The 26,054-nt window shown below is 50.4% G+C and overlaps 1 protein-coding gene across 1 annotated transcript in view; it reads right to left on the bottom strand.

Annotated features, from left to right (window-relative positions):
- TMCC1 (transmembrane and coiled-coil domain family 1) overlaps positions 1–22,864 on the bottom strand; it is an 83,383-nt gene extending 60,519 nt beyond the window's left edge. Inside the window, exons 1-5 of the mRNA XM_075573659.1 lie at positions 22,652–22,864; positions 10,100–10,143; positions 8,723–8,814; positions 7,855–8,602; positions 5,234–5,323 (exon numbers count right to left, since the gene is read on the bottom strand). Coding sequence (XP_075429774.1) covers positions 5,234–5,323; positions 7,855–8,388 — 624 coding nt within the window. The 5' untranslated portion in view covers positions 8,389–8,602; positions 8,723–8,814; positions 10,100–10,143; positions 22,652–22,864. The remainder of the gene's footprint in view (positions 1–5,233; positions 5,324–7,854; positions 8,603–8,722; positions 8,815–10,099; positions 10,144–22,651) is intronic.
- Between the last annotated feature and the right edge of the window lie 3,190 nt (positions 22,865–26,054).

The following is a 26,054-nucleotide window of genomic DNA, read 5'->3' as shown; positions in this document are numbered from 1 at the left end:
GAACAGTAAATAGTGACCGTATTAAAGACAGATACAATATAGGAAGGAGGGGTGCACGGAACAGTAAATAGTGACCGTATTAAAGACAGATACAATATAGGAAGGAGGGGTGCACGGAACAGTAAATAGTGACCGTATTAAAGACAGATACAATATAGGAAGGAGGGGTGCACGGAACAGTAAATAGTGACCGTATTAAAGACAGATACAATATAGGAAGGAGGGGTGCACGGAACAGTAAATAGTGACCGTATTAAAGACAGATACAATATAGGAAGGAGGGGTGCACGGAACAGTAAATAGTGACCGTATTAAAGACAGATACAATATAGGAAGGAGGGGTGCACGGAACAGTAAATAGTGACCGTATTAAAGACAGATACAATATAGGAAGGAGGGGTGCACGGAACAGTAAATAGTGACCGTATTAAAGACAGATACAATATAGGAAGGAGGGGTGCACGGAACAGTAAATAGTGAGACCATTGATACGATGGATCCTCTGAACCAGCTTGTCATCTAAACGCGCTCAGTGTGTGGCTGACCCCTAGTGGTGTGATAATGACATGACACTGTCCCATCCCTGCCATGCACAGTTAATGGGAGAATTCCTGGAACATTTGCATGCAATTTACCCAAACCCTAGTAAAAAGATTCAGGGTTACTGATTCTCAGAGAGCACCTCTCCCTATGTCCTATCCCTGGGTTGTGTATCCAACACTGCCCAGTATAGACAAATGAGAGCATATCCTCACCAGGGCAGGGGGTTCACCCAGCCTATGTTATGGCCCTGACCCCTGTATTGAGCAGCCCCTGTGTTCCTCCAAATTAATAGTGATTCCCATTTATCAATTATTATTTTTTTAATTTATTTCAAATGCTGGTGATGCGGTGCTGGTGATGCGGTGCTGGTGATGCGGTGCGGGTGATGCGGTGCGGGTGATGCGTTGCGGGTGATGCGGTGCGGGTGATGCGGTGCGGGTGATGCGGTGCGGGGGATGCGGTGTTGGTGATGCGGTGCTGGTGATGCGGTGCTGGCGATGCGGTGCTGGCGATGCGGTGCGGGTGATGCGGTGCTGGCGATGCGGTGCTGGCGATGCGGTGCTGGCGATGCGGTGCTGGCGATGCGGTGCGGGTGATGCGGTGCTGGCGATGCGGTGCTGGCGATGCGGTGCGGGCGATGCGGGTGATGCGGTGCGGGTGATGCGGTGCGGGTGATGCGGTGCGGGTGATGCGGTGCGGGTGATGCGGTGCTGGCGATGCGGTGCGGGCGATGCGGTGCGGGTGATGCGGTGCGGGTGATGCGGTGCGGGTGATGCGGTGCGGGTGATGCGGTGCGGGTGATGCGGTGTGGGTGATGCGGTGCGGGTGATGCGGTGCTGGTGATGCGGTGCTGGCGATGCGGTGCGGGTGATGCGGTGCTGGTGATGCGGTGCGGTGCGGGTGATGCGGTGCGGGTGATGCGGTGCGGGTGATGCGGTGCGGGTGATGCGGTGCGGGTGATGCGGTGCGGGTGATGCGGTGCTGGTGATGCGGTGCTGGCGATGCGGTGCTGGCGATGCGGTGCGGGTGATGCGGTGCTGGTGATGCGGTGCGGTGCGGGTGATGCGGTGCGGGTGATGTGGTGCGGGTGATGCGGTGCGGGTGATGCGGTGCGGGTGATGCGGTGCTGGTGATGCGGTGCTGGCGATGCGGTGCGGGTGATGCGGTGCTGGTGATGCGGTGCTGGTGATGCGGTGCGGTGCGGGTGATGCGGTGCTGGCGATGCGGTGCGGGTGATGCGGTGCGGGTGATGCGGTGCTGGTGATGCGGTGCTGGTGATGCGGTGCGGGTGATGCGGTGCGGGTGATGCGGTGCTGGTGATGCGGTGCGGGTGATGCGGTGCGGGTGATGCGGTGCGGGTGATGCGGTGCGGGTGATGCGGTGCTGGTGATGCGGTGCGGGTGATGCGGTGCGGGTGATGCGGTGCTAGTGATGCGGTGCTGGTTTTCCTCTGCACTCTATCAGCTCGAGCACAGAGACTCCTTTTCCCAATAGTTATTTCGATGTAGGGTTCTCCTGTCCCTGTAGGGTCTGACTAGGCCAGGTCTGTAAATATGTTCAGTGTTCGACAAACCTATACATTTGCTCGCCCTGGGCGAGTGGATTTAACATCATGGCGAGCTCCTATTGGCCCAAGCAGCACACGTGTGGTACTAGGTGGCGAGTAGATTTTTTGTTTGGCGAGTAGATTTTTTGTTTGGCGAGTAGATTTTTGGGTGATTTGTCAACCACTGAATATGTTTATAGCGTCGCCTCTCCAGTATCCCCGGACACACTTGGAAATGTCTCACTGCATCTGTCCTAATAGCAGATTTATAGGTAAAGAAAGAAATATCTGCTCCCCCCGGCCCCAGGGAGGGGTGGGATCTGTTGGTTCAGGGCAGCCGGTGCTGGGAGGGTTCAGTGGGCATGACGAGTCTGCCAGTCCTTGAGACGGGATCGTGGCAGTACCAGGCGCTGCTCTTCCCAGCGCTTACTTAACCTTTGTACACTTTTCAGAGAAAATAATTCCTCTCAGATGTCCTTGATTAACCCCGTGTGCTCACTGCCCGAGGAAACCACAGGAACCGCCAGCAAATTAAGGGCGGACAAGGGGTCTCATACAGAGACCTGAACCCCCCGCTCATATCAGACCCTGCTCTAGAACCAGCTCACGCGGGGTCACGGAACCAGCTCACGCGGGGTCCCGGAATTTTTCCTAAACGTCAGGCACATTCCATGCGGCAAAATACTGTACATTCATTTGTTATATGCGAGAGCTCACAAATACACATTCGCACACCTAAGTATATACGTGTGTTTACACACGTATATACTTGTCTGTGCATATTTATGTATGTGCCCAATGCGTACACACGTGGTTAATGTGTGCGCGCATGTTTCTGTAGGTATACACACACGCACAAACGCGCGCACACACAAACACACGCAGACGCGCGCGCGCACACACACACTTTAAATAGTCTCCTTCCCCAGAACAACAAAGAGATAAAGGGAGTTGGTTCAGGTGCAGTAAAAGATACAGGAATTCTAACAGCTCAGAATGATGTCAAAGTCATTTTATTATCCCTGTAACCAGCAGCGAGGTCAGGCCTCCCTGCATTAACCCCTGAACTGCTGGGGAGGGCTGCGTTACACGGGGCGCAGGACTAGAGACGGGCGAGCCGGTACAAATCAGTTTCCCGGATTTTTTAGAATTTGACATTCAAACCCCGTTCCCGCGGTGTAAAATCCGCAGACGGATTGTTATCGTTTCAATCCGCGCGGATTCATCCAAAACAGCCACTGGATACAATCCGCCGGTGGATTTAAAGAACCCAATCCACGGGCGAACTGCGGAATCCGTGGACGGATTGTCGGTGTTCAAAAAAAAAAAAAAAATGTAAATAAAAAATAAATCCACAAAAAGGTGAATCGCTATATTTGGGAGTGATCCGCGGAAACCCGTGGAACAAAGGAACCGGCGGATCCAAATATGCACAAATATTTTTGCCACTCGACTCAGGACTCAAACCGTCCACAGATTTACAGAGCGACGTTCTGATGTCCGTCCACCACTAAATATAGGGTTCATTTAACGAAAGCAATAATTCTAATATTAACCTCATCCCTAGCGTGCCCTGCATTCTCAGAAGCGTGGCGGGTGTGCATATATAGAAGGGTCAAAAAATCCGGCACACCAAATAATACAAGAAATGTGTCTTTACTATCTCAACATTTTGGCTTCCCGATAGAGCCTTTCAAGAAATAGCACACCCGAGGAAGGGGCGCCCCGGAAACGCTGGGCGAGAGAAGAATTCTGCCAAGTAAATGCGTGAAAGATTCAACTAAGAGACTTATAGCAACGCGAGTCACATGACGCTGCGGGGGTCACGTGACGTTTGACGCTGGATATTGGGTTGGGGGGGGCGCGAGCATAGGAGCTGGCAGGCAGGGGGGGGGGGCAGCACAGAAAGTTTGCGCGCCCCTGCTCTAGACTATTTTAGCGAGGCTTTAGCATTATTTATAGGGAGAGGGGCTTTCTGAAAGGGATCCCTGGAACCGCAACACCACCACTACCTGGATTTCTCCGTGTCAGAAACCAGCGAGACAGGGAGACAGGGAGACGCCAGAGCAGGAAGCCCGAGAGAGAAGCACGGGAAAAATATATAGCACAGACGTAGCCAGCTCCAGTCCCCTAGGGGTCACCAACAGATCAGGTGTTCAGGATATCCCTGCTTCAGCACAGCTGGCTCAATCAGTGGCTCAGCCATCGACTGACCAAATCCAGTTCCTCAGGGGCCACCACCATATGTATTATCTTACATTATCTTATATCTTATTATTAACAGGCTAATGGATATCCCTGCTTCAGCACAGGTGGCTCAATCCGTGGCTCGATTGAGCCACCTGTGCTGAAGCAGGGATATACTGAATACCTGACCTGTTGGTGGCTCTTGGGGTCTGGAGCTGGCAACCCCATATATAGGAACGGCGTCTTTAACTACTTCACTGCCAGTGCGAATGGGTCAAGGGCCGGGAAGGGGTTAATTGCTGCTTTTTATTAAGCGCAGGGAGATTAAGAGACTTGCCCAAGGAGCAGAGACTGGCATTTGAATCAGGCTCACCCACTTCAAAGGCTGTGGCCACTGTACCCCTCTTTCCTCTGGAATGGACACATTGTTTCAGTATGCATGTATATAGATCGGCTCAGACCTGCACGATCCACTGTCTCGTGGCAGCAAAGTGTTAACGGGAAGCGCTGGGATCCAAATGAACCCCTTCGCTTCTGGGTCCTTGTAGCGGCCTCGGGAATGAGGAGGACGAACTCACAAAGGGGCAGCAGAGAGACCCCTCCTAGCAACGACTTTGCAGCTTGGCTACATCCGACAAATCGCGTCTCATTTACAGCGCGGCATACGAGGCCAGCGGGTCAATCTCAATCACAGAGGGTGTCCCACCCTGCTGCACTTCCATAAAGTTACCTACAGAGCATTCAGCAGAGGAATAGCAGAGGGGGCAATAGTGTTATAGCAGAGGGGGCATCAGTGACAGGGCTGTGTGTGAGGGGAGAAATAGTGTTATAGCAGAGGGGTTTCAGTGACAGGGCTGTGTGTGAGGGGCAGTAGCGTTATAGCAGAGGGGTGCAGAGCTAGAATGGGCAAACCATGCAGAGAGCTGTGAGCAGTGCTGAAGTCCGCACCGGCCTGACCTGTGATATACTCAGAGTCGCATTCTCCGGGCGGACGGGCGGAACGATTCTGCCGTTATTCTCCTGCGACGGGTTCAGCTCCTGAGATCCCTAGCAGGAAAGAGCCTCATTACGGATCAATGTGGAAATCGCCAGCTAGCTGCCCGAGCACCCTGCCAGGAAAAGCAGCCACTTGGGACCCCCAGCACAACCCAGTGCCAGCGCTCATGCCCACAGGCGTCAATATTAACCCCGGCAACGCAATTCTCCGCACCGAGCCTGCACCCTGCTCTGCAATGTTGGAAATTCCTGCATTATAAAAACTCGCAATGGTTCCCTGCTGCATTAAAGCACTAACTACTTTGGCGCTAGAGATTCCCAGCACAGAAGGGGTTAAGATCCCCCACCGCTGTGATGCAGGTTAAAGGCTGTAAGACAACCCCGGTGGAAAAGTGGCCGGATGCGTCCGAGAGGAGGCAGAGATCCACCGACATCTCTTCTGCACAGTTGGCCTATGAAGTGGGAGCCATGTTCCCGACACCAGTACCAACTCTTTTTACACCCCCGTGCCTCCGCCTCCAGATATTAGATTGTGAGCTCTTCGGACCAGGGATTCATCACGCCTGTATCTGCGGCTGTGCTGGGGCAGCATTATTCCACACGTATCATTGATTTTGATTCCTTCCTCGTTAGGGGGCCCAATGGGGAGGGCCGTTTAAAAAGATTGGGAACCCACTGCAATTAACCCCTTCTGTGCCAGGAGAGCCTGCTTGGCTTTAGACACCAACAGAAATCAGTTCCATCTGCTTGTGGGCGTGTAAAGACGCTGCCGGTAAGGATACCTATAGTGACCGCACTATAGTGACCGCACAGAGCAAAGTAGTGGGTGGTCTTTAATACAAGGCACAGGGCAGTGTCCCAGACAGCAACTGACCCTCCCAGCAGGAGCACCACACGAGGCCTCCACCCATCCTCGCCCGTACCACTGCCCGGCTCGCCCTTTTGTTTAAGGAGACAAGCCGGCATGTGACTCAGTGCACTTAGAGAGCCGGATAAGCAGCCACAAAATCATTAGAAGGTGCTCAGTCCGGGACACAGAGCAGGTCACAGGCACACCACTACCGGGGCGAAGGGAGGGGGAGGCTTCGTTAGCTGCGACCTTCAATATGATCTCGCGTGAGTCTGCGCAGAGCCGGGAGATTAAACCAAAGATCGCAGGTATTCAACACGCCGCTTGTGTGACACACTGTCTTTTCAAGGTGTAAGCACACATATCCGGCCAAAAAAAAGACACCCTTATTTTCACAACTGGACAGTAATGCAGGCGTGGCCAACTCCAGTCCTCAAGGGCCATCAACAGGTCAGGTTCTAAGGATATGCCTGCTTCAGCACAGGTGGCTCAATACCTGGGCTGAAGCTGGGATATCCTTAAAACCTGACCTGTTGGTGGCGCTTGAGGACTGGAGTTGTTGCCACTCCTTGTCTAATTGTCTAAACAGACCAATAACTGTGATAAAAACCAAAGATTTGGGTCAAGGCCTCTGCATGGGGGAGTATTTGTCAATTGTGTGTTTTTGAATTTTCTTTTCACCCTTCTCCCGCCCTTATCAGAGGTAATAAAGATAAGGGGAGGGGACTTTGCAACGTGTAAACTCTTGCTGAACAAACAGTGACATCAGACATAAGGGAGCAGCCGAAGAAATGTAACCCATGCCAAGTCTCAGGTCATCCGGTTCCCAAACTGACGTTACAAATACTTACAGGTGTCAGTAAAAGCACAAAATCCAGACTGAAGCTTCCGCTCACCAGATTTACAAACCAACTATAAACGTCATTTAATAATCACAGGTCTCAGAGTTTGGTTTTTAAAAAAAAAAAAAGCATCACCCAGATTTCCCCCCTTAAACACGTCACTGACATCAGTACACATCGGTCCCAGAGAAACTGCCCCTTTAAAAAACACATCTCCTGTATATTAAGCAGGTGTATCACCTTCACGGCCTCAGTTTCCCATCCCAACACAGAGCCCTGGGATCACCCAATCACAACACTCCTTACAGATCAGCTCACGGCCATGTTATGCATTAGTCGGGGCTTTCAGAAACGCTGTGCTCCGATTGGCTCAGGCAGTTAAAACCATGAACCCGTTTCCCCAGCCAGCGGCAGAATGTTCCATCCATAGAAGGGAAAGGAAGGATGGAAACCAATAGGGATTTGTATGTTAAGCCAAAACCCGGATTTATAATAAATAGGATTAAAAGAACGGACAGGACGCTGCAAAGCATTGCAACCGCCTCTGGCAGAGAAGTGGTTAAGTCTTATTAGCTGTAAAGTTGTGTATTGCAGACACCATGTTTCATTTCTCTCTCAGCGCACAGGCCCTGGAATATCCCTTCAAACCCCACAGGCAGAAATACACGCTCTAGTATTCTGCAAACAGCCGCGCACGTGAGCTTATACGAACCTTTGCGGTGCCTTATTGCCATAATCAGAACTATGGGAAATAAACATAAAAATGGCCATGGGGAAATACACACTTGTTCCCCTCCACTTGCCTGTCCCCCAACACTGCCCCTTCTCCTATCCGCTGTGAAACCTCAGACCCCATTAGACCCTTCGGTTTGGGTGGCTTGGTCACTTACCTTCTCAGCCGACTCCTCCCCGGACAGATAGGAGACCTCCAGGGCAGCGTAGGCAGAGTGAGCGTCGGTGGTGGAGGAGGACCGCGGCCGGCCCGGGTGCGAAAGAACCGCCATGATGTCCTGCGCCGAGCGACGTCCGATTTGGGGGCTGCCCCGGGCGTTGGCACTGGACTTGCCCTTGCGATTCTGCTGTATGCTGCATCCCCTCTTCACCTTGGGCGGGGCGCGGATTTGCTGCAGGACACGGTTTAGGGCGGTGGGCTGGGCCAGCCCCTCCACATCGGGCCCCTGGTTAGGCTCAGGTTCGGACTCTGGCTCGGGCTGGGCTTGTTGCACGTCGTGGGGGGACACGGAAGAGCGACGTCTCTGGTGCTGGAACAGTTGCTTCAGCCCCTGCCCGATCACATTGATGTTGTCGAAGGTGTTGTGTGAGCCCTTGAGGGGCTTCTGCTCTCCATCCACCTGCCTCCTCCCTTCGGGCCCCTCAGGATCCACATCATCGCAGACGCCCTCACTGCAGCCAGGGGGCTCCATCGGAGGACATCAACCTCCCCCCTGGCCGTAATGAGATGTTCAGCCAAACGGTGCGTTCACCACTTATTTTATCTTGGAACCAATGGTGTAAACCCACAGGAAACGAAGACAGTGGTGCTGTGATGTCATAGGTACGGTGATGTCATAAGTGCTAATGAACTGGGCATAATATCAGTGAGACGCAATGACTGTTTCCCAAGATCCTCACAGAGACCTGGGGGACGGAGACAAGAGGACTCATTAATAGTGTGTGGGGAGATTTTGGTATGACAGGTCAAGTAACCATATCTTGCTTCTTTGCCCCACGCTCATCTGTTCACCCATTGGCACTCACCTATACTGTAAGCTTGCTTGGCAATGGTACTCCCAACTTCGGAGCCGGAAAAGCAGGTAACGCTTTGGCGATTCCCCCGAAGGTTCAGGACCCTGGAGAGGAAGATAAAATACAAAGTGATGAATGGAACAAGCAAGAGATTAAGCTACCGTTACCGATTCAGGGCAGAACTGTGCTGCTCTAACCAGGGGGGTGGCCAAATCCAGTCCTCCAGGGTAACCAGCAGGTCAGGGTTTGTTCAGGATATCCCTGCTTCAGCACAGGTGGCTCAGTCATTGACATGTGCTGAAGCAGGGATATCCTGAAAACCTGACCTGTTGGCGGCCCCTGGGGACTGGAGTTGACCACCCCCTTGCTCTATGCCATGGGATTTAAAGATGGCAAAACGAAGACGGGAAATGGTTTCTAAATATGGAGAGACTCACAAGCTGCAAAAACAGCTAAAGGTGTCACACACACACACACACACACACACACACACACACACACACAGTGCTCGTGCTCCCCACTGCACACACACCTGGAGTGTGCTCCCCGCTGCACACACAGGTATGTTCCCCAGTGCTTAACTTCCCATAACACCTGCCCCAGCTGTCAGCCAAAGCACAGGCCGGAGACACAGCGGTCTCACTGTCACCCAGTGCACGGAAACACCATCACCAATATACAGGGGGGGGGGAGGGGGAGGAGGGAGGCTTTAAATCCGTAAAAAAAAACAAGAAAAACACAGAGGAAAACCTTTTGGGTCTCAGAATGAGGTTGGTTACTGGGCAGTAACAGCTGTCTGCGAGTGGGGTTGCTGGGTCTGCACTTCTTTAACCCAGGCTGTGCTGTGAAAGCTGTGTAATGCAGCAGGCATAAGCTTATAGGGGTCCATGTTACAATGGAGTAGAAGCAGAGTGACACACTGAATGCTCATTTGCATGTCAATACCCAGAATCCCTGGCTGCAGTGGAAGCACTGTATGTGGAATGTTCTCACAAGTGGTATTTTAATCTTTGCCAAAAAGGACCAGACACACCAGCACCTCCCCCTCCCCCCCTCCCAAGAACAGGCTCCTTGTGACCTTGGCCAAGTGACTTTCTCTCCCTACATCTCGGGCACTAAAATTAGATTGTAAGCTCTACAGGGCTATGCCTGTAAAAATTCTATCCACAGCCCTGTGTACAGGGTCAGCAATATACAAGGGGGGAAATAATGTATATAAAGATTGCATTTTCTCCTTCTGCAACAATATACAGTACAGATGCGAAGATCTTGTAGAACAAGGTATTATTCCTAGCTCCCGTGTAACAGGGGAAGACCCGGTGTGCCCACACGGACGTTACACGCCACACGGACGTTACACGCCACACGGACGTTACACGCCACACTCACCCCCATGCCTCCTCACTGCTGCTCAGGCGTGCTCTGCTTCCGAGCTGTGGAAGAGAAAACGGGAAGTATTGAGAGAACCATCTGTTACAGATAGAAGCTTCTATCACACACTGTGTATAAAGACTTCTCCGGGGACCATACTGGGTGCACACGTTGGGTATAAAAAGGGATGCTCCATCACTGCACACATTCTATTTACTAGAACCAACTTTCACACAAACAAATATGGACAAGGGGAACTTACTGATAAATGATAGGTATATATTTTATTTTAAAAATAAAATATGTATTTGTGTATAATAATACAGAGTATCTGAAAATTGTTGCCGCTCTGATGGGAGATGTCTCTGCTCTACGCATGCGCAGAACGATGCGTGTGTGACGAGCCCACAGTGGGCGCACCTGCTCGGGAAATGGATTTCACACCCCTCGCATCGCAAAGATATTTATATACTCGCAGAAATAACCGTACAGCCTCCAGCTACCGCCAAAACCAATCAAAGGATCTCTCATCTGTCTGAGAGGCTCCATACACATACAGAGATAACAGTATGAGACATAAAATAAATATATATATAAAACTATATATCATTATCTCCCATTAAGGTTGAAACATGTCTGTGAATGGTTTCTCTGGCTTTGCATCTGATTCCCTTGCTGTGCTTTTAAAGCTGTGTTAACAGCGAGCATGAACTTATATGGGCTCCATGTAACAATGTTTTTTCAGGCAAAAGGTGTCACATTGTGTGCTCATTTGCATGTCATTTCCCAGAATCCCTTGCTGCAGTGAAAGCACTATATGCTGGGGATAATGGTGAAAGGCAGGGTTACAGACCTGTCTAAGACATGTGAATGTGCTCACAAGTGATCTTTTTATTTGAGATATATAGACACACACACACACACACACACACACACACACACACACACACACCCCCTCCCCGTGTATACATGTGCGGGTATACGTGCACGCATGCATACATGTGCGTGTTTGTCGCAATTGGAGAAAATACTAATTACTTAATCTGATTATTATTATTATATTATTTATATTCCTCCAAACATCTGCTCGAGCAGTGGTTTGCAACATTTCAAATTGATTGGGACTTTGTGGAACATCAATTCTTGCATCCAATGTATGTTTAAAAATTATTATTGGGTTTTGAACAATAAAATAACAGCCATAGTAAATTTGGTCTCGGGGAGCCCCTGGTAGCTGAACCCCCGGGTTTCCCAGGATAAAAAAGCAATAGGTATCAAAAAAAAAATTTTTGAATATGTTTTGGGGGCATTTCCAAGTGGGAATGTTGCTCAAACAGTCCTCGCCACATCCCCCCCCCCCCCGTCCCCCCAGGAACAGCGAGGAGGAGAACACAGAATCATTACCCAAAGGCATGTGGAGGCTGAAATGAGAACAGACTGGGGCCTGAGCATGGTAAGGAGGTAGCTCGGGGTCTGTGCTGCTCTAATGAGATCAGCTCTGGGGGGGACGTGGGAGAGGAGAGAGGAATAGGATGATTTATTATAGGCCGGCATCGTGTTACTGCAAAATACAGGGCAAATCAGATACTATATAGGGATACGGGCTCCAGAAAGAAAAGGGACCACCAGAAGAACAGAATATCTGCCCTGAAGAGCTTACAATCTAAATGCAAAAATACTACGGGATAACAGCAGCAGAAATAAACCAAACGCTGGGAGAAGGGGGTTCCCATCACAAGCCTTACAATGGGAAGGAACGCGGATATAACATTTATAGTTTTCTTTTTTTCTGGGGCGGGCGCAGGCGGTTTCCCCGGGGCGGGCGCAGGCGGTTTCCCCGGGGCGGGCGCAGGCGGTTTCACCGGGGCGGGCGCAGGCGGTTTCACCGGGGCGGGCGCAGGCGGTTTCACCGGGGCGGGCGCAGGCGGTTTCACCGGGGCGGGCGCAGGCGGTTTCACCGGGGCGGGCGCAGGCGGTTTCACCGGGGCGGGCGCAGGCGGTTTCACCGGGGCGGGCGCAGGCGGTTTCACCGGGGCGGGCGCAGGCGGTTTCACCGGGGCGGGCGCAGGCGGTTTCACCGGGGCGGGCGCAGGCGGTTTCACCGGGGCGGGCGCAGGCGGTTTTTCTGGGGAGGGTGCGTTGCAGAGGCCCCGTGCTCTTCTCCAAGGTATTTAAATTAAATGCCGGGGGATCGCGCGAGGCCTCTGCAATTTCACTTACCGCGATTCAGAAGCTCGGTGTGACGCGGCGCCAAGGCAATGGCAAATGCCACCGTTGCCATGGCGATGCGGCGTCACAAGACCCGGGCAAAAGAGGTAAGGGGGGTACAGCTCATAGTTTGCGCACCCCTGGGGGGGGGACAATATGCACAGCGCGGTACATAGCATTTTGCGGACACAGTGAGCCTCTGCCCCGTACAGCTTACAATCTAATGTCGGTGCCTGAGGCACAGGGAGATAAAGCGATTCGCCCAAGGAACGGACACTGGGTTTAAAAACAGGTCCATCCACCTCAAAAACAGTGTCTTGCCAGGGTATAGGGGCAGAACATATCCATGCTAGCACCTACCCGGACCGGGGCAAACCGCAGAAAAAGCAACAAATCTCTGCGTTCTCGTATATTGCTCCCTCCTCCCATCCAAGCCGTGGCACGTGTCCGTGGCCTTTAGTCTTTCCTGATAAAAGATTTATGACCCCGACCGTGAGCCACACGATGAGCACAGCAGCGGAGGATAGAGCGCTCACTCTACATCAGGGGCGGGCCCCTCCTGTCCTCAAGGGCCGCCAACAGGTCAGGTTTGCACGATATCCCTGCTTCAGCACAGGTGGCTCAGTCTGTGCTGAAGCAGGGATATCCTGAAAACCTGACCGGTTGGTGGCCATTGAGGACTGGGGTTGCCCGCCCCTGCTCTACATCTCCAGGCCGGCTGGGATGGCCGGGGGCGACTTTCCAGCTGCCGGTGGAAAATAATACCCGATACAGGAACCAAAACCAGTCAGACCAGTTATTCCAGAATAACACCCACGTGTGAGCGCGAAGACGAGCAGAGAACACGAAATGTACGGATGTTAAAATTAAAAAATAACCTGCGCTAACCCCCAAAATCAGGGTGATGGCTTAAAAAAAAGAATTGTATTTGGCCCTGAGAAACACAAGAAGCGAAATGTGCTCTCTGTGACAGCTCAAATCCCGGAGATTGAAACAAAAGGCAAATCCTGGGGATATTTTCCTTCAAAAAGACTGTGTCACTTGGTCTATCGGGATACTGCCAAAAGGACACTCACACAGACAGACACAAACACACAGACACAAACACACAGACAGACACAAACACACAGACAGACACAAACACACAGACAGACACACACAAACACAGACAGACAGACAGACAGACAGACAGACAGACAGACAGACAGACAGACAGACACACAGACACACAGACACACAGACACACACACACACAGACAGACACACACAGACAGACACACACAGACAGACACACACAGACAGACACACACAGACAGACACACACAGACAGACACACACAGACAGACACACACAGACAGACACACACAGACAGACACACACAGACAGACACACACACACAGACAGACACACACACACAGACAGACACACACAGACACACACACACAGACAGACACACACACACACACACAGACAGAGACACACACACAGACAGACACACAGACAGAGACACACACACAGACAGACACACACAGACAGAGACAGACACACACAGACAGAGACAGACACACACAGACAGAGACAGACACACACAGACAGAGACAGACACACACAGACAGAGACAGACACAGACAGACAGTTTAGACGGGTGGACACTTTGTATCGAGCTGAATCCCAGAGAGGGTCAAACACAGATGTTACATCTAATTCAGGCGTGGCTTCCACTGGCGGAGACAGGGAGATGAGGTGTGACCCTGTTATAAGTTCAACAAGAAAAAACAGGCTCAGAACTTCAATAGAACGAATCCCCATAACACAGAAGAGAGCGGGTCTCCTGAGCCGGCCGCTCGGGTCCCACGTTGCAGGGAACCTGCGTCTCTGTGGTGGCGGTGCGGTTTAATTCCGCCATGCTGTGCGTGCCACGTTTTCTTTGCCTATGTGTTGCGCGCTACAGGGAACAGCCTGCACAGTATTTACCTCAAGGATTCAATAGATCTTGCGAGTTATAATACACAATGTTTTAAAGGGGCATGTCAAAAACATATTTAACTATTTCACTGCCAGACAACTTTCATAATCTAGTACAGGAGTGGCCAACTCTGGTCATCAAGGGCAATTTACAGGTTAAGGATATGCAAGCTTCAGCACAGGTAGCTCAAGCAGTGGCTCAGTCTTGGACTGAGCAACCTGTGCTGAAGCAGGGATATCCTTAAAAGCTGGCCTGTTGGTGGCCCTTGAGGACTGGAAGTGGCCACTAGTCCTATACTAGAACAGTAACTACATGGTGGTTTGAGCCGCTTCAGTGAGAGAGGATCCCAAATCTTCCCCCGCTGCCAATGAAGGAGAAATTCCCTCAAACTCTTCGAGGCGCATCGGTTTAATCTCAGAGGAGCCGGGCGCTCTGCCCCCTGACATGGAAAGTGTTACAGCGCTGTGCCAACCTAAGGCTGCGTCCATAGAAGTACAGGCCGTGCTGGGCAGTGCGGACACTCCGCGCTGAGCCCCTGCATCCTCAATGAGGATGCCTTGAGAGGGGCTCACGCGAGCGTCCGCAGGCGTGCGGAGGCTTTGGAGTTTTCAGCCGAGCGCCAAGCTGTTTTTCAGCGCGCTGTCGGCTGAAAACATCCAATCAGCCTTCAGCAGCGTCAACGTCACGGCGACGTCGGCGCCGTTACATTGACGCCAGCGACGTCACTGCCCCGCCTCCAACCACCTCCCCCCGGCTCCCTTCGCGCACGCTGGCTCGCCTGCAAGTCCGTGGAATCGCGCTGACTGAAGCAGGCGAGCCTCAGAGTTAGCGCGCCTCTGCTCTCCCCACCCCTCTATGGCTCGGGCCTTAGACTAAACCTCTGCCCTCACCATGGGGTTTAAATAAAATGTGACGGTCACAAGGAGATTACACCTTAACCCTTTCATGGCTGCAGGGTTCTGTGCCAGCTCGGCAGACACTCGCCGCAGATGCCAGATCACCCGGCACACTATGCCCAGGAGCCGGGCAGCGAGCACACGCGATTCTCGAGCTCCGTATGCTCTTGGCATGTCCTGCAGCCAAGCTGCTCAGCTCCTCGCAGAACAGCCGTGTGTGAGAGGCTGACATTAAAGGGACAAGATCACCCACCAACAAGCACTAAAGCTGAACTATGTAGCGCAGGGTTTTTCAACCAGCGTTCCTAGGGGCCCTTGGGTTCCCCGGGCATCCCTGCTTCTTTCTGGTCGTTTGAAAATGGTATCAAAAAGAGAAGAATTTCCAATGCACCTGATCTCAGACGTGCAATTAGAGAGGGTTGGAGTTCCTTACAATGCATTTGATCTCAGACGCGCTATTAGAGAGGGTTGGGGTTCCTTACAATGCACCTGATCTCAGACGCGCTATTAGAGAGGGTTGGGGTTCCTTACAATGCATTTGATCTCAGACGCGCTATTAGAGAGGGTTGGGGTTCCTTACAATGCACCTGATCTCAGACGTGCTATTAGAGAGGGTTGGGGTTCCTTACAATGCACCTGATCTCAGACGTGCTATTAGAGAGGGTTGGGGTTCCTTACAATGCATTTGATCTCAGACGCGCTATTAGAGAGGGTTGGGGTTCCTTACAATGCACCTGATCTCAGACGTGCTATTAGAGAGGGTTGGGGTTCCTTACAATGCATTTGATCTCAGACACGCTATTAGAGAGGGTTGGGGTTCCTTATAATGCACCTGATCTCAGACGTGCAATTAGAGAGGGTTGGGGTTCCTTACAATGCCTCTGAGCTCACACACGCTATTAGAGAGGGTTGGGGTTCCTTACAATGCATCTGATCTCAGACGTGCAATTAGAGAGGGTTGGGGTTCCTTACAATGCATCTGATCTCAGACACTATTAGAGAGGGTTGGGGTTCCTCAGAATTTCACTTAGGGTTCCTTAGCCAAAAAAAAGTTGTGCCTCAGTGAGTAAAGACACCGACTCTGGCACAGAGTTTGGAGCAGGGGAACCTGGTTCAATTCCCGGTGTCGCCTCCTTGTGACCTTGGGCAACTCACTTTATCTCCCTGTGCCTCAGGCACCAAAAACATTGATTGTAAGCTCCACGGGGCAGGGACCTGTGCCTGCAAAATGTCTCTATAAGGCCGAGCTTATAGTGCGGGCGACGCGACCAATGACGTCACTCATCGCCATTGCGAAAGTCATATTTTAAGTTTAGGCGACGTCGCTGGCTACAAGGCCAGTGACGTCACAAAAGGGGAGGGCAGAGGCACGGAGAAGCTCTCTGATTGGCCGCAAGGGGAGACCGAAAAAAATCAAATAGTGACTACCAGATTTTTGGTAGCACTGTGGCTTTGTCACCGTCGCGCGCACTATATGCGACGGCGACAATGCATTTGTTTTGACGCGATGGTTGCATCGCCGTCACTATACGTGCAGCCTAAAGCACTATGTAAAAACTAGCAGCGCTATACAAGAACATTTATTATTATGTATCGAGGTCTCCTGGCTGCAAAACAAAACCACCACCAAGATAAGGGAATAGTAAAATGACTCGCATCCAATGGTTTTCGCCTTTGCAGAAGTTTTGCAGTCAGAAGACTGATCAACGTATACAAGAAATTTGCAAAACGCAGACATTTTAATTAAAAAATAAATAGCATTCTAGATGGCCTCTGTCATTAGAACATTAAAGATTAAAATCCAATATTGATTTGCATCCATAAAGACGTTTACACGGGCAGTCCTCCCCTTGCATAGGCTGCAACACAAATATACATTACAGGCATTTCCCTGAAATTCCAACCTTCAAACTCTCCCCCACTCACTCAGCCCAATCATTGTTATAAATAAATATACAGTCACCGATTTGCATTCTCTGTCATGGGTTTTGTTACAGATATGTGTCCTTATAAGGAAAGCTACATAATGTATGTACAGTATCACTGTATATAGCGTCAGCAGTGTACGCCGCACTTTACAAAATGACAATACAGGGAAAATAAAGAGCAAACACCTTAGATAGGATTAGCAATTAAATGACAACCTAAGGAAAAGGAAACCCTGCCCCGCAGAGCTTACAATCTTATGTTGACACAATCCTTCCAGGGTACTTCTGCAGGTACTGGGCCACAATACAAATACAGGAGGTGACAGCCTTTGACGTGGGAGAGGCCAATTTAGGCAAACGCCGCAAGAACTTCCCCTCAATATCCGACTAGCACCCCTCTCCTCACTTTAAAACACACCTGCTTAACGAAGCATACAAGTAGTTCTGTGGCTGATACTTTACACCTCACACATAAAGCTTGCCCCCCTGCAGACACACTTACCAGAACACCCTCCTACTGTCTCTGCACGTTCTCCCTACCAATTAGATTGTAAGCTCTTCGGGGCAGGGACTCCTTTTCCTAAATGTTACTTTTATGTCTGAAGCACCTATTCCCATCATGTGTTATTTGTATTATTTATATGATTGTCACATGTATTACAGCTACATACATACATACATAACTTCTCCCCTTCCCCTCGCTCTCTGATCTGCGTGCCAAATTATTAGAATTTGAGATTGTAAGCTCTTGTACCCCTCACATTTATAACTGCGCCATGTCGGTTTTAATGATCAACAAGATTACCTTACGAATTCTAATAAAAAAGATTGAAACCTAAAAATCGATTCATGGCAGCAAGCGGGATTAAGAAAACAGGAGGGGTTTATTTATTTATTTTTAATTGAGACAGGCAGCAGGCGATTTGCAAGCTGGTCAGGCACATCTGCGCAATGCACTGCGAATCACTCCAGCAGTGATAAGGTTAACAAAACTGCCTCTGTTCTATACAGCAGCCTTCTCGCTCTCACTCAGGGTCAGAAGCGGCTATTCTGTTAAAACCTCTTGATCTTCATCTGCCATTTCCAGCGCGGGGGGCTTACACGGAGCACAGGTAGCGAGCGCGCAGTTCAAATAAAAGAGCAGGCTGTGAATTTACCAACGGTCACACAAAAGATGTCCGCCACGATAATCCCACTGCCCCGCACCCTTCTGCTCCCACAACCTCATACCAACTCCTGCTAACTAAATAACTCTGCCCTTCCACAAAGAAGCACCTGGAGTGGCGGAGACTAAAGGAAAGAGGGGTGTGGGGAGGGGGGGGGGGAAGAGGGGCGTGGAGGGGGGCAGAGAGCGTTTCTCCGTGTCGCACAAAAATGTAGCGTGAGCCTGAGAACACAATGTATAACTGGGAGAGACAAATGGATTGCACCGTGCGTTCAGACTAACAAATCTCCTTTTATCGCCATCCCAACCTGCCGGCGAGTGCGGCTTTTATTGGCTCTCCGCGCCTTACACGCAGCGTATAAAAATAGCCCAGAGCCGGCGTCCTTTACGCAGCGGGACTGGCGATCCTGCGAAGGAAGAAAGCCGGTCACAAATACAGCGAGGTACTGCGGATGCAGAACGTGAGCGAGTCACATCGGAAGGGTGACCTTAAAAATGTGTGCCGGGCCGACCGCACAGCTTGCAATCCAAGAGGACGAGCTACGGGGCGCGTCTCCTTATCCTTCACTCGTACGCCAGTTTCTCACCCTATAGGGAGTAAAAGACCCAAGCACATGCGTTATCCCCCACACGGCCAAAGCAACCGATACCACGAAACGCAGCGGAAACCTTTAATGATCCATATTGCGCACCACATTCAAATCTGTCCGACAATGGGTTTTCCCCAGCAAAATGATTTGACATTTTTGAACAGTTGTAATGAATGCAAAGGCGTTTAACCCTTTCACTGCCAGAGGGGGGGGGGGGGGTCATCAAAACACTGTGCTCACCACAGCAAACAAAATCTTGACCATCCCCCGGGTTTTTACCCGTCTCCTCTCTGCCCGTTTAATATTTCCCTTTGGCAAGTGTAATAACACACAGATCGCTTGTTCTCGCGGTGACCGGATAAGGCCGCGCACAATAAAGAGGTCAGGACAAAGCCGATAGGAAACACGGTATCACGAGAATTCAGACACGCAGCAGTTTAAACAAAGCATTAACGGGGCGGGGGGGGTACTCCTAATTTAGGATTCCGTAAGCGGCCCACAGAAAAATGGTGGCAAGTGTCGGACGGGATCAAACATCGATGTGTGCGCGGGATGAAAGGGTGAGAGAGAGTTTGTAAATAACTGTTAAGTGTTTAAAGCTTGGCTGCTGTTATGACTGTGGCACAGTGTTCTGTATTATATAATAAACAACCAACCACCAGACTTAGACCAAACATATTGCACAACGAAGGGTGAAGAACCCATTCAGGATCAGTGAGGAGTAACAAATTACACCACATTTCCCTCCGCTACAAAATGGACATAAATCCGTTAATAACATTTTTTAGAAGCCTTGATTAATAGTGCTGGAAAAACCTGATTTTTTTTTACTCTCACTGTAGTAGCTACACACCTATATCTTTAATTAGGACGTTAAAATATTAGCAACAGCTTTTTCTTTTAGGCTGAAGCCTGGTATAACCCAATTGGTTAATCAAGATCAAGTATGTTTGATTGAAAACCGGCTAGGTACGGATAGTTCTAGAAGGATTTGTAACATTATACATTCAGCTAAGGCGTCACAAAACCCGTTTGCTGAATTATCCCTAGAATGTGGAATGGTCATTACACTCAAAATGGTTTGTGATTATTTCATCTCTCTTATAAATTCTTTACTCCGAACTCACAGCAAGAACACAGGTGAATAATTTAACTTTTGCATCCTTCTTTCTAGAGATGAACAGGGCAAGGTTGTCCCCTCTCACCCACATTATTTATCCTTTCACCATTAATGACATTCAGTCCAAGCCATCACTTTTTGCATGTAATATACTAGTGTTCATTTTCAGTCTCACAGGGTCAATTATCCCTCTCTTAATTTCAAAACTTAATTGAAATGTGTTCCTTTTTTTTCCTGATTGATTTTGTAAAAATGTAGAAGTATTGCCTCTAAACAACTTGGCAACAGACTACCTTTTATGCTGTAGAAGAAACCAACTGAAATGGATCACCTGCCATATTAAATACCCAGGTATTTCCTTTGCATCAAGGCTTTTCGATACCATTACAATTTGGCCAAGGTCTTGGAAATCATTCAACACGGAAAAATGGTCCCCACCAAACTGTTCCTGGTAGGGTAATCAATTGAAAGCAGGTTTATCGAATTGATAGTTATGTTGGTCTGGCTGTCCCCCCCTCTCGGCGGCCCCGAGTGAAACATTAAAGCGCAGGCTGGTGAGCCGTAATTCGGCATTCCCAAACCTTTTACAGGTACGAGCTGGGTTCATGGCCTCCCCAGCACGTTAAACCAATTGCATTGACGCTACAATATAACATGGGGTTAATTCAGGGGTGAGCAAGTCCAGTCCTCAAGGGCCACAACAGGATATCACTGCTTCAGCCCAGGTGCTGAAGCAGGCACTGATTGAGCCACCTGTGCTCCTCCCTGATGGTGGCCCTTGAGGAGTGGAGCTGCCCACCCCTGGGCTTATTTTATTTATAAAAATTACCAGGAAGTAATACATTGAGAGTTACGTCTCGTTTTCAAGTATGCCCTGGGCAGAGTTATGATGACAAATACATAGTTACATTATATGAACAGGGTACCTTATATATAAAGACATTGCATGAACACTTACAGATAATATGTTATAGGCGTATGTAACAGTTACAAACCAGATTCAAATGTGACACAGCTTTAGTTTTGAAAGAACTTAAGACTGGTGGCGGCTGTGAGAGTCTCCGGTAGACTGTTCCAGTTTTGGGGTGCACGGAAGGAGAAGGAGGAGCGGCCGGATACTTTGCTGAGCCTTGGGACCATGAACAGTCTTTTGGAGTCAGATCTCAGATAAGTGCTGCACAGGGTAGGGGTGAGGAGCTTGCTCAGATAGGCGGGTAGCTTGCCCAGAAAGTACCGTGTTGGCCCGAATATAGCGCGCCCTCGCACATAAGACGACCCTAAAGTTCGGAAGGTGTTCTACACGAAAAATAAAAGGTGTTGGGCTGCGCATATAATACGAGTACTGTTTTCAGGAGGACATTTTTAGGAAAAAAACATAGCACTATATTCAGGCTATACGGTATTTGAAGGCAAGACAGGAGAGATTAACTTTGCACCTAGACTCAAGTGATGGCCAAAAGAGTGCCCAAAGTGCACTAGAAATGCTCCAGGAACTAGATTGGCTCTCGCGAGTCTAGGCGCAAAGTTTATTTTTAGACAGCAGCCGCAAACCAACTATTTTTTTTATCTTAGCCACAAGGCGAGTTCAGGCCTGCAACAAGTCGCCCTCAACATACGTGACCCATCCGAACGCAACATACACCCGTCACCTCCATCAGTAACCACGCAGCGAAAGCACAAACTCGTCCTTCCCATCTCCCAACACTTCCTTTCCTGTGCGAACGATTTATTATTTGCAGCCAGTCCATTGTTTCATTTACAGAGCTGCGCAGTACCCAGCAGAAGAGAACACGCTTACAGCCTCCTGCCCTGAAGAGCTTGCAATCTAATTGCGGCACAGAGAGAACTTTGCCCACGGGTCACACAGGGGAAACCCCCACAAGTCCTCACCTCTGCGGTGGTGGGTGGGACCTCCCCTCATCTCCCACTAAACCTGGTAACCAGACTCAATGGTGCCTCCAGATATCCCAGATAGGTCACACAGTAAGACGAACAGCACCTGCGACGTCAGCCTGTGCCACCTTCATGCCATGTGACTCCCGAGACAGGCGGCGCGTTCCTAAGAAACAGCCTGGCAGAAACCCAGAGCTCCATTTGTCATTTTTGCAAGGTTTGAAAAGAGGCAGACGGAAAGGGGGGGGGGCACCTGAGAATATCCGTCTCCACTGAAAGGGCAGTGAATGCACGGAATCACCTCCCAGCTGCGGGGGCGAACATAGCGCAGCGATGCACAGTCCTTGGGGCAGAAGTAAGCTGACCCTGAGGGGGTTGTGAAAGAATCATCTACAAACAGGGACTGTGTGTTTGCACAGGGAGAAGAAACGCAGCCAGCTGCGCAAGAATGAAAGTGTCCCGAAACCAAAATCATTTTTATTCTGGCCCATGCAGATTAAGCCCTGCAGCTGAGTCCTGGCTACCAGAGGCCAGCGCAATGCGGGGGGCTCAACTCCAATCCTCCAGTCCTCCAACAGGACAGGGTTTCAGGATATCCTCGCTTAGCACAGGTGGGTCAATCAGAGGCTCAATCTTCGACTAAGCCTCTGATTGAGCCCCCTGTGTTGAAAGTTGGAGAACCTGACGGGACCTATCACTGTTTTGTCCCCTTTCTTAAACAGCTTTTGTGTTTGCTGATAATCTTGCACCTGAAAGAATACTGATCACAAAGAGAAACAGATTAGGGGAGCTCGTGGCTCTTACCTGCTCAGAAGTGCTGTGATTCTACTGAAAATGCCACCCGTGGGAGCATGGCACTATAACACAGGGAGGGGGATGTTCCAGGGCAGTGGCCAGCTCTGCCCAGCTGCCCACTCCCAGCTGGACATGAATGGATCTGTCAGCAGCCAGGGAGTGCCCTCATTATCTGGTTAAATACTGACAAATACCAGCTTCCGTCCCTGCCCTGTGACACACACTGTGTGTGTACCCAAAACTGTTCCCAGAGAACGCATGGCAAAGCAGATAATCCAGCGGCAGGAGGGGGAGGGCGCTCTGCGATGCCACCAAGAGAGAGAGAAAGCACGAGAGAGAGAAAGCACGAGAGAGAGAGAAAGCACAAGAGAGAGAGAGAAAGCACGAGAGAGAGAGAGAGAGAGAGAGAAAGCACGAGAGAGAGAGAGAGAGAGAGAAAGCACGAAAGAGAGAGAAAGCACGAAAGAGAGAGAGAAACGCACGAGAGAGCGAGAGAAAGCACGAGAGAGAGAGAGAGAGAGAGGAAGCACGAGAGAGAGAGAGAGAGAAAGCACGAGAGAGAGAGAGAAAGAGAAACGCACGAGAGAGAGAGAGAAAGCACAAGAGAGAGAGAGAGAGAAACGCACATGAGAGAGAGAGAGAGAAACGCACACGAGAGAGAGAGAGAGAGAGAGAGAAACGAACACGAGAGAGAGAGAGAGAGAAATGCACGAGAGAGAGAGAGAGAGAGAGAGAGAGAGAGAGAGAGAGAGAGAAAGCACGAGAGAGAGAGAGAAAGCAAGAGAGAGAGAGAAAGCACGAGAGAGAGAGAGAGAGAGAAAGCACGAGAGAGAGAAAGCACGAGAGAGAGAGAAAGCACGAGAGAGAGAGAAAGCACGAGAGAGAGAGAGAGAGAGAAAGCACGAGAGAGAGAGAGAAAGCACGAGAGAGAGAGAGAGAGAAACGCACGAGAGAGAGAGAAAGCACGAGAGAGAAACGCATGAGAGAGAGAGAGAGAGAGAAATGCACGAGAGAGAGAGAGAGAAACGCACGAGAGAGAGAGAGAGAAACGCACGAGAGAGAGAGAGAGAAACGCACGAGAGAGAGAGAAACGCACGAGAGAGAGAGGAGAGAGAGAAGAGAGAGAAAGGAACGCACGGGAGAGAGAGAAAGGAACGCACGGGAGAGAGAGAAAGGAACGCACGGGAGAGAGAGAAAGGAACGCACGGGAGAGAGAGAAAGGAACGCACGGGAGAGAAAGGAACGCACGGGAGAGAGAGAGAAAGAAACGTGCGAGAGAGAGAAAGCAAGAGAGAGAGAGAAAGCACGAGAGAGAGAAAGCACGAGAGAGAGAGAGAGAAACGCACGAGAGAGAGAAAGCACGAGAGAGAGAGAAACGCACGAGAGAGAGAGAGAGAGAAACGCACGAGAGAGAGAGAGAGAGAAACGCACGAGAGAGAGAGAGAGAGAAACGCACGAGAGAGAGAGAGAGAGAAACGCACGAGAGAGAGAGAGAGAAACGCACGAGAAAGAGAGAGAGAAACGCACGAGAGAGAGAGAGAAACGCACGAGAGAGAGAGAGAGAGAAACGCACGAGAGAGAGAGAGAGAAACGCACGAGAGAGAGAGAGAAACGCACGAGAGAGAGAGAGAGAGAGAGAGAGAAACGCACGAGAGAGAGAGAAACGCACGAGAGAGAGAGAAACGCACGAGAGAGAGAGAGAAACGCACGAGAGAGAGAGAGAGAAACGCACGAGAAAGAGAGAGAGAAACGCACGAGAGAGAGAGAGAAACGCACGAGAGAGAGAGAGAGAGAAACGCACGAGAGAGAGAGAGAGAAACGCACGAGAGAGAGAGAGAGAGAGAGAGAGAAACGCACGAGAGAGAGAGAAACGCACGAGAGAGAGAGAAACGCACGAGAGAGAGAGAGAAACGCACGAGAGAGAGAGAGAGAAACGCACGAGAGAGAGAGAGAGAAACGCACGAGAGAGAGAGAGAGAAACGCACGAGAGAGAGAGAGAGAAACGCACGAGAGAGAGAGAAACGCACGAGAGAGAGAGAAACGCACGAGAGAGAGAGAGAGAGGAGAGAGAGAGAGAAGAGAGAGAAAGGAACGCACGGGAGAGAGAGAAAGGAACGCACGGGAGAGAGAGAAAGGAACGCACGGGAGAGAGAGAAAGGAACGCACGGGAGAGAGAGAAAGGAACGCACGGGAGAGAGAGAAAGGAACGCACGGGAGAGAGAGAAAGGAACGCACGGGAGAGAAAGGAACGCACGGGAGAGAGAGAAAGGAACGCACGGGAGAGAAAGGAACGCACGGGAGAGAGAGAGAAAGGAACGGGTGAGATGGAAAGGAATGTGAGAGGAACAAGCGAGAGAGAGAGAGAGAGAGAGGAACAAGCGAGCGAGAGAAACAAGCGAGAGAAACAAGCGAGAGAGACATACAGAGTGTAGAACGATGCATTCTGCAATGCACTGCCTCCTCTATGGAAATGGATAGCAGGGAAGTGAGAGAGTGTAGGAAGGGGGAGAAAATACAGCAGCTATTCACAGATCTGTGCTGCAGAGGCCTACAGTGTTATTTATACACAGAAAGCAGTCTGTGCAGCAGCATGGGGAGGGGAGAAGGGGTGGGGGGCATGGTTGGACAGATCAGTACCCCAGGCTGCAGCCATCCCACCCGCACAGAGAGAGGGCAGAATTCTGGGGAAGAGAGGACGAGGGGTATATCCCAACATATACCAGAGCCCCCTCCCCTCACCTTTCACTATCTCTCTGCATACTCTATACTCCTGCACTCTTCTCTCCTTTCAAGTTTCACCCCCTCTCGCACCACCTTGTATGTCTGCCCTGGCCTCTCCCCAGGCCTTGCATACACTCAGCCACCGCTGTGTACCTTTATCTGTCACGTGCTCCTGCATATCTTATCAAATGTATGTGTGTATCTCTTTATTTATATCGCGGTACATCCAGGTACATAGCACTTTACGATACATGTGACATAATAACATAACACATAATGGGAATACGTGCTTGAGACCTTGCAGTAAAATTAGGAAAAGGAGTCTGTCCCAAAGAGCTTACAATCTAGGTGGGAAGCAAGAAGAACGTACAGAGACAGTAGGAGGGTGTTCTGGAAAGTGCGTTTGCAAGGGGACCAAGGTCAATGTATGAGGTGTATACGATCAGCCAGCGGGGCTACTCATATGCATCGTTAAAGAGGTGAGTTTTAAGATGGGTCGTAAAAGGTGGAGAGAGAGGGTGCTAATCAGATATTGAGGGGAAGGACGTTCCAGAGGTGTGGCGCAGCGAGAGAGAAAGGTTTTAGGTAGGAGAGGGCTTTAGATACAAAAAGGGGGAGACAGACGACATCCTTGAGCAGAACGCAAGACTCAGGCAGGTGTATAGAGAGAAATAAGGGCTGAGATTTAAGG

Source organism: Ascaphus truei, chromosome 17, assembly GCF_040206685.1.
Source record: "Ascaphus truei isolate aAscTru1 chromosome 17, aAscTru1.hap1, whole genome shotgun sequence".
Taxonomy (NCBI): Eukaryota; Metazoa; Chordata; class Amphibia; order Anura; family Ascaphidae; genus Ascaphus; species Ascaphus truei.
The sequence above is the reverse complement of the archived record's forward strand: the minus strand, read 5'-3'. Positions and strand labels throughout refer to the sequence as shown.